Here is a 12,228-nt window from a genome sequence, read left to right on the forward strand (position 1 = left end):
AAATCCCCTCTTGCTTAGATGAGGCTCTCAGCAATGGGGCTGGATGTAATATTTTGGCATCTAAGGCTCTCAACGATCTTTTGGCTCACTGGATGTAATTTCTTGGTCTTTAAGGTTCTCAGCAATTGATAAGGTTTTATCATAGTTATGTAATCTCTTTTTATTCAATTTGAGGTTCTCAGTATGCACTGTTGTTAACTTTTATATTTGAATGGTTATGGTTGCTAGCTGTAATCTTTTGGCCTTTAAGGCTCTCAACAATTGCTGAATTTTTATAAATGTAAGATCCTCTATTCAATTTTTGCTCGGTATAAGCTGTTGATGTTTATATATAACCTGATATTGGATGTAGATGTACATTGTAATCTCTTTTGCTCAATTTTCACTCGATAAATTGTACTTTTTTCCTCATTTATATTTACTTCAACGAGGACTAAAATGCCAGGAAAGAAGGACTACAATTTCCTCGGTTTATGATCAAAATAGCGCTAAAGTAACTCCAACAACCCACCGCTGTGGTTGCACATGGAGTTACATCTAGAAAAATACAATTAAACTTTCAGAAAATGCAATTGATGATATGGCCTTTGAGGGGTCCCCTCTGGGGGCAAGTGTCATATCGACATGCATTATACAATATCCAAGATGCCACTGGACATAAATGGCATGTTGATATGGCTAAAGGGGACCCCTCAAGGGCCATATCATCGATTGCATTTTGCTTGGAATACATTTTTCTTGGTGCACAAATATATAACTCCAAGAACTAGCATGGTGGTTGTCATAGATCTCCTTCTATTTGCTAGCACACTGGTCATCATAGAACTCCTCCTGTAATATGTAAAAATAGGTAATGAAGCTATAACTCCAAGAACCAGTGCGGTGGTCTCTCCAAGACAACCTTGAATTATGGGTGATGATAGGTCTGCGCTGAGGTGATGCTCAGAATGATAGATTGCATCTCATTATTATGCCAAAAACCAACACGGTGGTCTCTCTAAGCCAACCTATGATTTGCATGTGATGTGCACAAAGATGCGGCAAAAGGCTGCATGATGATGACAGATGATCAAGCCAGAGACTGCACTATGGCAGTGTTCAGAATGATAGATTGTGTCTAATTATTATGCCAAGAACCAGCATGGTGTTCTCTCTAAGCCAACCTTTAATTTTAATGATATGTATGGGTGCGTTGCCCAGTGACAGTGGCAAAGCTGCGGCAAAATGCTACGTGATGATAAGTGGTCAGGTGGCTTAGGCCAGAGACTACATTGCACGAAGCAGTGCAAAGATGTCATGTGTCGAGCTATGTGGTGTTCAGAACAAATAGATTGTGTCTCATTATTACACCAGTGCGTCTTCATGATGTCAAGAAAATTTTGACGAGAGCGCGGGTCTGCGCAAAATTCAAATATTCACCCAGAAGCGCATTGCGTCGTGGCTTCGAAAATAGTTCCACAATTGGCTACACCCAAGCAAACATTGACCCATACAAACATTACCCTTGAGTGTATAGACCATAACGTATCAAGAATTGAAAAGCCCCTAAGCATTAACTTTAAGGCATACTCTTTCTTTCTCTTTCTCTTCCTCTCTTCCTCTCTTTCTGTCTTCCCATTCTTTCTCTCTAAGACTTTAGTTTCTCTCTTTCTCTCTTTTTGTCTTCCCCTTCTTTGTCTCTTTGTCTCTTTTTGTCTTCCTCTCTTTTTTGCATAAGTTTTTAGCACAATACTGCATGATTTGTCTTAAGATGCAATTATCAAGGGAGAACATAGTTAATATTTCATAGTTTGGTGAATGATAATGTAGTTGTTTTTGCCTATTTCTCTAGTTTTTCATGGAGAAAGGCTACAATTTCTCAAAATATTTCCAAGCTAGGAATTGGGATTTTCACGAATTATCTAATATAGTCTTCATGCTAGGAATTGCAGGAAATATAGCCAACATTACTATCCCTCGATACAACATGATCCGAATCTTACTACCAAGAGCTGCAAGAAACACATCCAACATTACTACCCCCCTTCAATATAACGTGATCCCAATCTTGTGTGCTTTCTCGTACAAGTTCATTGTGTTGCACTTGCTAGGACTTGAAATATATACTCTTGTGGAATGTCTTTGTAATCTCCATCGATTCCCCCCACATCTCCATGTCGCCTCCTTGGATGGCATGCACACAACTAGTCTCTTTATGGCTGTGCTCTATGGATTCCTTGTAGATTTTGATGAAGGGATGAGCATTTTCAAAGTAGAGTTTTCTCGTGTTATTGGGGGGGCGAATTCTGATTCTTGCATTTGTGCACGGTGTTTGGCCTCTCCAACTTTTCCTCCATTAGTTCCCAAAATCTCAAACACAACAAGCTGGGTTGGCCTCTGAATATGAGTATGTATAGTGGTCTATCAACAAAATTGGAAATATTGAGTTATACAAATATCCTCTTTGCAACTTTTGCTCAACGAGGCTCATAACCAATCAATAATGGTTGAGTGGTTATCCTTGTCGGATATAATATTTTGGGCTTTAAGGCTCTAAGAAGTTGCTTGTTTTTGTAATTATATTGTCTTTTTTTCAATTTTTGCTCCATGAGGCTCTCAACAATTGCTGAGTTGTTTTTTTTCTCGATGATGTAATGTTTTTGGCTCTAAGGATCTTAGCAATTGCTGAGTTTTCATATTTAATGTAATCTCTTTTATTCAATTTTTGCTCCATGAGGCTCTCATCAATTGCTGAGTTATTAGTTTTTATAAACTATGTTTAGATGTAGATGTAATCACTTTCGTTCAATTTTTTCTTGATGAGACTCTCAACAATTGTTGAGTTGTTATAAATTATCTTTGGATGTCTAGTGTAATCTATTTTTTAAGTTTTAACTTTAATATAAATAATATTATTATCACAGTCATTGCTAGTAGTAGTCATTGCTAGTAGCGATCATCGTTGCTAGTTGCAACATGTAATTAGTGGACAAGGAAGCATAATTTCCTTGGCTTTAGGATTAACTGCAAGCATTAGTCTAAAATAGTTCCAAGAACTAGCATAGTAGTTGCAAGGAAATACATTTTCCTTAGTTTAGGATTTACTACTACAACTCACACTACAATAGAGCCAGCACGGTCGTTGCACCAATAAATAAATTTTCACTCATTTTGCATTAACTTTTAACCACTTGATTTTTTCAAACCTTGATGCAAAATATATGAACAATTTTGGACTCCAATGTGGGTCTCACGTGACCTAGCCCTAAGGCAATTAACTTAAATACATTTTCTTTGGTTTGATTAGAAGTTGCTACAATCACCTCCAAGAATCATTGCGGTGGTCGCACCAAGGCAACATTACCATGGTGGTTGCGAACCCACATCAGCATGGGAGAGATCTGTGCATAGATGATAGGTGGTGAGCTGTGGGTAGATGACATGTTGAAAGCTATGGGTAGATGACAAGTTGAAAGCTATGGGTAGATAACAAGTGGTGAATAGCGGATAGATGACAGGATAGACTATGGCCAATCTGATGTACAAAGTTGTAGCACAGAGATAGTGTGAGAGGGAAGAATTACTCGCTAGTGACATGTGCCGAGATCTGTGGTGTTCAGAACAGCAAGTTTTGACAGATTGCATCTCATTACTACACCAGTAAGGCAATCATTAAGTTGAAAAATATTTTGGCCAAAGTGCAAGTTCACCCCAAATTCAAAATATCGCCCAACAGCACATTGTGTCGCAGCTCCAAAATTGCCCCACAATAAGTTCCACGATTGGCTACATCTAGTCATGCATCAACCCTTTTGGAAACCCAAAGTACTATGGAGGCCTTGCAAGGGGCCTACAATGAAGTTGCTAAAGAGTTTTAAGCGGTTCAGCTACAGCAAGAAGAATTAGATACAGATGTTGTCGTTAGAAAGAAGCAAATAGAGAATCTTTTATCACATGGTATGTTTGTGTGCACAAATACATGTGATATGTTCCATTAGGAGATTACAAAATCATATTCCTTAGGGAACTAGTTGAGATTACCACTTACTATCCAAAAATGCATTTTCCCCCAACAACTAATTCGGGTATGACACCCTTAGCTTGCAAACACCTTGGAGTGTTCCATTTGCATGAGGGGAACCAAAACTATGCAACCTTAGTAGAAATCCTAATATACATCCTAGTTGACCACTTTGAAATGAAAGTTGGTGATGAACTCTAGCATTGGAAAGTCTCAAAATCATTAGACTGAATCCCCAAAATTGAGAGAGGAATTACATGTACAAGTTCAAGAAAGTATGCACAATAGGCCATTGTATCCTAGATTTTTTGCACAATATAAATTAGAAACACACCCATATTCAATTATTTCATGGCTTTATTTGCCCAAAGGAGATTGGAGTGATTAAATTTGGTCTTCTTTGACTTTAACCTTCTCTATTTTGGCTTACATTTACTTCCCAATTCAAGTGGCATGATATAATCAAATTTCTTTAAGAACTTGCTCAGAGTTGCCTTGTATAAGATCTTGTGGAAGCATTTGTTTCCGATATAATTTGGTGTTATATCGTTTCATAGTATTTAAAAAAGTCAATGCAGCAATCAAATACATTAATCATAATATCTCTTTTACATCAATAGGTATTGTATTCAACACACTACATAGCAAAGATCTTGCATACACTACATCTTGCGATGCATGAGAAGTTCACCTCTCCATTCCAAGCCATTAATTAATTAGTTTTCATGCATGGAGGCTTAATTGACTTATGTTTATCTATGGCTTAATTTATTTATATTTTAATAAACCTATGTTTCTTGATTTATTTATGCAGTAACTAACCTATGTTTCTCCATGGCTTAATTTATTTAATGCATAGACCATGTCCAAGGGGGGCTTCCCCAAACATTCAAGACAAGATTTGAACCCAAAACCTTCTTTTTTCCATGCATGAGCCCTATCACTATGCTAAAAAGTAATATTATATGCACTTTTCTTATAATAGTATTATAGATCCTCCCTCATCTTGCCCCCCCCCCCCCCCCCCCCTTTGGGATGTCTTTTGCTCTTTAATGCCCTTCATAAGTGGTCCCCCGCTCCCCAATCTCACACGTCCCTTCCCCTTTAATGCCTTGTCCCCCTCCCCCTTTTTTTATTCAAGCTCTCCCCCTCCCTGGAGTGAGACTAATTATTTCCCCTCCCCATCCCCCCTTTATTTAATTCAAGCCCACCCTCTTTATCCTGAAATATTTTGCCATCATAAAACACTCCCCTATTTCCCCCCTCGCAACTAACTAATTAATAAGGGGTTTTTTCTCACTGGGGGGGCCCTATTCAATAGAAGTTCAAAAGACTTGATAAAAGCTGAACTGGTATCCGATTCCAAACAAACCATTGCAAACATGTTGAATACAACACATTATAGTCATGGCAATTGATAATCACAAAGAGCAGTGAGGTTGCAAAAGCAACAATGGAATTCTTGGGGCAATGATGATGACACTTACAACAAATACTAGTAGCATCCAAATTCCGTCCTTTGAATCATCTTGGAAACATTTCAATTGCATGAAAAGAGAATGTGCAAGAAATTTTTAGTGTATAACTAAAAGTGTGGGACTTTCTAGGAAACTTTATTGAACATTAACAAGCATTAAAATGAAATTTGTCCTTCAAACCAGCACTTTTTTGGAGTCCCAAACTTGAGAGATTTCCCTATACTTCCTAACACAATCCTAATGACATGGAAATGTCGTTGATGTAAAGTTATGGTGACCTTATGTGAGAGTTATTGAAAATCCAAAGTTTATGTCCATAAGTCATTCTATAGATTGTACATATGGTTGTAGTAATCATTGAAATCCATTTGCTTTTATTTTTATTTTTGCATGCACTTGTTACACAAATATAACTAAATGCAAATTCATAAAGTGAAATATTAAATCGATTCTCTTTTTAAAAGTCTTTTGAACCACTTTGCAGAGGCCTTTGGATATCTCTCCAAAGTATTGTAATCCACAAAGTGTAGACCGAAACGCACACTATATCCAGATGTCCATTCAAAGTCATCAAGAAGAGACCATACAAAATATCCCTGCACATCAATGCCTTCCCTATAAAACAAAACACAAGTTCGTGTGGATATTTATCAACAAAATCTACAATCAAATTTCCAAGAAAGTCATAACACAACTTCCATATATTGAAGACGAATACAAGAAATAAAAGAGTTCCTACATAATGGATGATGCCAAATATAAAAGGTGGTCATTGTGATATTTGATCCTTATAGGGTCTTGCAAAGCTTGATTTAAATCCTACGAGGAATTGCTTGCTTCATCTACACCTAAAATTTTAGCAAAAGCAGTGTGTTAGATGTAAGCTTACATGTAGTATTCATGTGAATGTGATAGAATCTTTGACCTTTGTTATCATAACACGTGAGTTCAAATATTATAACAGCCATTTTGAAGAATGATGTCCTTACCATTCTCTGTGATGTAAATTGGTGGTATCATGTTGTACTTTTGTTTAATGTACTTCATAAGATGATAGATGCCTGAAGGAACAATGTGTAGCCAAGGTGATGCCGCCTAAATCAAGCTTGGAAATGTTATAAGGATATATACCAAATTAAAAGCTCTCTTTGACTTTGCGCATGCTAGTTATGGTGGGCATAAGTTGAAGAATTGTTCTAGAAAATGTATACAAAGGCTAAGGATAATTGCAAATAATACAATCTACGCATACTTTAAAAAAAGTTCACATCCATGAGAATATGCACCTGGGGTCCTATCGTAACTCCATTACGTTTCCCTGTCCAAGATGGTACAACCAATTTATGATTAGTAGTCGATTCCTCAAGGAATTTAGTTGATTTAGCACTTGTAGTTGAAGTGCCAAATGCAAATTTCCTCAAGGAGAGTGAAGTGTAAGTGGGTGGGAGAGGTTGATTTTCTAAAATTAAGATGTTAAGCATGCCACATAGATTCACACACATCATGTGTGCATGTGGTGTGCATACAGGCATATGCATATGCACATGCACATGCACATGCATATGTGAACATGCACCTAGGCTAACAAGGTTCTCAAGCCTTTACCATTTTCTTTCAAAGGTGAATGGGATAGGTGGGAGAGAGGGAAAGGGAGAGAGAGGAGGAGTGAATGACTAAAAAGGGATGATGCTAACTAAAAGTAGACAGTAAATTATCCAAAATTGTGAAATATACACAAATCCCCTTTTTCGTTTGTAGTGCAAAGCCTTCACTAAGACCTACACTACGACGAGCCAAAAACGCACCCACCCAAAACACCAGCACTCTCTCTCTCTCTCACTCACTCACTCACTCCCCCCCCCCCCCCCCCCCGCCCTCTCTCTCTCTCTCTCTCTCTCACACACACACACACACACACACCCTATGAACATGAGAAATTCCTCAAATTGTGAGCCCTTTCGGTAGCTTATTGTTGTTGACTTTGGAGTCGGAATAAAAACAGAACAAGAACCCTTCCTTGATGGGGCCTATCCGACCACACACGCAAGTAATGAAACGTTACCAATGGATAACCAATCAAAACACTGCTACCTGACTCCCATCACCCTTTCTTCCTACCGAATTCCCACGAGGTCATGTGCCCATAAAATCCGATAAAGTCCGGCCAACTTCTGGTAGACATGTGCCCAATCTCTCTCTCTCTCTCTCTCTCTCTCTCTCTCTTTCTCACTCTCTCTCTCTCACACACACCGACCCACCCACCGCGCTCAGCACACATATACTCATAGAATGAGAGTATACCTGTTGTGTTGGTCATGCTGTCTTGATAAAAGTCAGTCTTATTGGGATTGGGATACGAAGGAACTGCGGCCACGTAGGTGGTTGTGTAATAGTTTATCCCAACGAAATCTAAAGAGCCAGTAAGCTTTCGTTGCTGCTCCTTCGTAAAGCTAGGAAGACGATTTCCCACCAGCTCGCGCATGGTGGCAGGATACTCTCCATACAACAATGGCTCCATATACCCGTCGGCCAGGTAAGTAGTATATGATTAGTCCAATCATTCCTAAGATCTTGATCCACTCACTTAATTTCTTTCAGATCCATTGATCGCCCAACGTTTTAATCAATGCTAGTGACCTGCATCGTGAAAGAATCGCTTACCATCCGAACTTGAAATCGAGCAATCTCTCAACTGCTCTCGCATCTTCCCTTGATTTACTGAAGGGAACGTACCAGTCAACACTGTGGATTAAGCCAATCTGGCCTTTCTGATGCTTCTGCCATAGAACCCCAACTCGTTTGGTCTTTTAGTTTGTACGTCCAAGAGCTTAGATTCTCGCTAATTAGAAAGAAAATGGTTTGACCTTACAACCTGAAACTTTGTTCTGTATACATCTACTGCAGCCGCATGAGATAGTAAGACGTTATGCGCTACAATGTAAGGCTCCGTCGCCGAGTCTCCTGTCGTACAATTGCCAATCCAAGGTGAGCACCGTTGTGGTGGAAATGTCCCGGAGTTGTAACCGAACAAGATAAAGATGGTCGGTTCGTTGAACGTTATCCAATGCTTCACGCGATCCCCGAAATATTTGAAGCATGTCTCAACGTAATGTGCATAGTCCAGGCTGAAAATTTTCAAGGCTATAGAGCGGATCAGCTTGAAGGACATTCCTTAATCATAGGGATTACTTGAGTATATCTGTGTGAGAATTATATTGAACAGAAGAGAACTCAGCCTCACACGATCAATGGACTGAGCCATCCGCCATATTCGTCTTGAAGTTTTTGTGGAAGGTCCCAATGATATAGAGTCACATAAGGCTGGATGCCTGGGCAAAATGGAAAAAATTCGATCTCGTTATCGATTGGCTAATCGAATGCAGTAATGGCAAGAACGATGGGGTATATGATAGACCGGCGGGCTGCGATAAAAAATCCAAGCTTGTCCTCTGAATTGAGGCCAACCGTTCGAGAAGCGCAAACAAGACCGAAATCTCTGTATCTATACCACAAGGAACTCTCACAAGGAACTCTAAACCTATTACTATATAGGAAAGCACACTATAACTAGTAAAGTTTGCGTGATTTGCTACTTAGAAATAGCAAAATTTGGCTCTCTAACTAGCTAATTCATTTTCCTACGTACCATAAGGCTTCTATATAGAAACTTGTTTGTCTAACTAGCAAAATCCATGGTTTTTCTACATAGTAATTGTTGCAAATCTAGGAAATTCTAAGTTTTCCTATATAACAATCCCCTTCCAAGTTTTTAGATCTAGGAAATTCTTCTTTTTGCTATATAGTGGTCAAGTTTCAAACTTTTGCACCTAGAAAATTATGTTTTTCGCTATATAGTAATTTTTCTTTTGGAAGAGGGTCTAAGAAAATTTCTTTTTGCTATATAGTAGTCCTTTTGCAATCTTTTGCATCTAGGAGATTATTTTTTTTCTATATAGTAATTTTATGACTTTAGCAAATACATCCTTTTGCTATGTAGTCCAAAATTTTTAATCTTGGAAATCGCATGTATATTAGCCAATGTTCCACTCATATCTACTAAATTCATGTTTTTGCTTTATATCAATCTTGTAATATATTGTGAATCACATTATCTATATGGTCTTTGTTCTCAATCTAAAAATTTTGGATTCAATGTAAGAAATTTCAAAAAGCGTTCAAGAGCTCTCTATCTAGGAATTTTGGGTTTATTCTTGGAGGTTTTTAACATGCTATTGGCATCATGGAAATTACCTCAATGCTAATGGAACATCCTATAATATTTTAAAATGGTTGCTTCATTTGTCAAAACTATCATTTTTGTAAAGCAATGTGTTTAATAGGGTGGTTGCAAGCCAAGGGTGTCCACTTTTGGTTCAGTGCCCGAACTTTGGGGGGGGGGGGGGGGGGGGGAACAGGCCTTTTTGCACACAAATTTGGAAATCTAACCTACTTCTCTAGGGATTTAGTCAATACATCAGACATGGTTTTTTGCACACAATGGTATGGTCTGATCGAAAATTGGAGATTCACAATGATAATTTTATTGTGGCGCAGTGCAGGTTCATAGGGGCCGTCACACTTTGTCACAAACAAACACCATCATATTAATTTCTTAATATCTCACTCATTATGCATCAGATGATAGTGAAACTTAATATGTATTCTCCTCACATAGTGTGAAACTTAAATTGATTTATTGGTAATTATTTGAATGCATTATATAATTATTATTAATTATTTATAAAATTTAAAGACCTAAAAAAGGCACATTTTGGTGCACACTGTATTTTTTGAGTATTGTCAAAAAATTAGTCAAATCCAATTTGGTAGAGGGTTAGTACACACATAAGGATATGTGGCGCAAGCATCAAATCCCAAATCCAACGGTTAGATTTTGTGAGCTGTCAGATTTACTTTTACTTTTACTTGTTAGAGGAGTAGTAAAGAAAATAAGAATTAATCTTGGTCATTTGTGCACATAAGTAAACATGCCAAAAATCACATATTTTGTAGTCCTCCACGTGATGAATAAGAGGACAAAATTTTGGTCAAATTTGAGTGAGGAAAGCATCAATTATGGCCTCCCTAGGTGAAATCCCCATGTTTTGGAAAAAAAGTGGCACCCTAGCCAAATACCAAGGCTAGATAGGCTTGGTATTAGGCTTGGAAGGGTAGGTTTGTGGCATCACCAAGCCTAGTGGTGGTAGCCATTAGGGCGTGGGCATCTTGCTCATGTGGATTGAACAACTCATTAATTTTGCCTCATCACCATGCCATGTGAGCCATCTTGACCATGTTTGACTTGCCACCTCACCCTGTGCCACCTCCCACTCACCCCCACTCATGGTGCCACATCAACCACGTCTGCCACCTCATGAAGCCACATCAGAGACACCCTAGGTGCCACATCATCACTCAAGTGCCACCTCATACCACCACCTCATCATTGCCAACTCATCACCACCACCTCATGCTGCCACATCACCTTGCCACCTCACTTATCACTGCCACCTCATGCTGTCACATGAGGCTAGAGCATGAGATATCATCATCTTCATTAATGCCACATCATTAGCATGCTTGGTGTCACATTAGCCACGAGTTGCCACCATAATTAAAATGAAATAATAGCATTAGGATACGATATATGGTATATTGTTATGGCAAAACAAAAGTGAAATTATACATAAGAATATGTAACCACATTAGGTGATGCAAACATTATTGAATCAAATCATATTAACATTGGATTCCATAGTATATAATTTGATGTAAATTCAAGGGAACTACAAAAATTAGTCTAAAACAGAATGCCTTCAAATAAGAGGAGCCACTCATTCTATTCAAATCTCTACATCCACTCAATTTAATCAAATTGAATCCAATCAAAGCAAGGACATTGATATGTGACCTTATCCGATGGTTACCAAAATTGACAAGGGTCTTAAGGCAAGTGGGTTCCATGATCTTACCAAGTATGAAGTGCATCCGACATCGTATGTCCGGTCGAGAAGGTCAAATGCCCCAAATTCCATGTGCATGGTATGCACATGAAGGAGAAATACAAATTGGCCTACGACATTGATATGTGAACTTGTCCGATTGGTACCAAACTTGACAAGGGTCTTAAGGCAAGTGGTGTCCATGATCTTGACAAGTATGAAGTTCATCCAAAATCGTATGTCTGGTCGGGAAGGTCAAATGCCCAAATTTCCATGTGCATGGTACGTACGTGAAGGAAAAATACGGATCGGCCTAAGACATTGGTATGTGAATTTATTTGATGGGTACCAAAAATGATAGGGGTCTTAAGGCAAGTGGTTTCCATGATCTTTCCAAGTATGAAGTTCATCCGGCACCATATGTCTAGTCGGGAAGGTCAAATGCCCCAAATTCCATGTTCATAGTATACATCGTATGTCCGATTGGGAAGGTCAAATGCCCCAAATTCCATGTGCATGGTACATACCTGAAGGAAAAATATGGATCGGCCTAGGGTATTGATATGTGAACTTGTCTGATTTGTACCAAACTTGACAAGGGTCTTAAGTTAAGTGGTTTCCATGATCTTGACAAGTATGAAGTGCATCCAATGCCGTATGTCCGGTTGAGAAGGTCAAATGCCCGAATTTCCATGTGCATCGTATGTACGTGAAGAAAAATGTGGATCGGCCAAGGACATTGGTATGTGAACTTGTCAAATGGGTACCAAACATGACTGGGGTCTTAAGGCAAGTGGTTTCCATGATC

General features: G+C 38.6%; 1 protein-coding gene across 1 annotated transcript in view; it reads right to left on the bottom strand.

Annotated features, from left to right (window-relative positions):
• Positions 1 to 5,918: 5,918 nt before the first annotated feature.
• LOC147892047 (beta-glucosidase 13-like) overlaps positions 5,919 to 12,228 on the bottom strand; it is a 35,766-nt gene continuing 29,456 nt past the window's right edge. The window contains 8 exon segments of the mRNA XM_087388560.1: positions 5,919 to 6,093; positions 6,218 to 6,326; positions 6,468 to 6,573; positions 6,765 to 6,796; positions 7,780 to 8,001; positions 8,141 to 8,255; positions 8,351 to 8,603; positions 8,720 to 8,807. Coding sequence (XP_087244686.1) covers positions 5,919 to 6,093; positions 6,218 to 6,326; positions 6,468 to 6,573; positions 6,765 to 6,796; positions 7,780 to 8,001; positions 8,141 to 8,255; positions 8,351 to 8,603; positions 8,720 to 8,807 — 1,100 coding nt within the window.

The sequence above is a fragment of the Dipteris shenzhenensis genome, chromosome 17 (genome assembly GCF_047967505.1).
Source record: "Dipteris shenzhenensis isolate YYH24624 ecotype China chromosome 17, Dip_SZ_1.0, whole genome shotgun sequence".
Lineage (NCBI taxonomy): Eukaryota > Viridiplantae > Streptophyta > Polypodiopsida > Gleicheniales > Dipteridaceae > Dipteris > Dipteris shenzhenensis.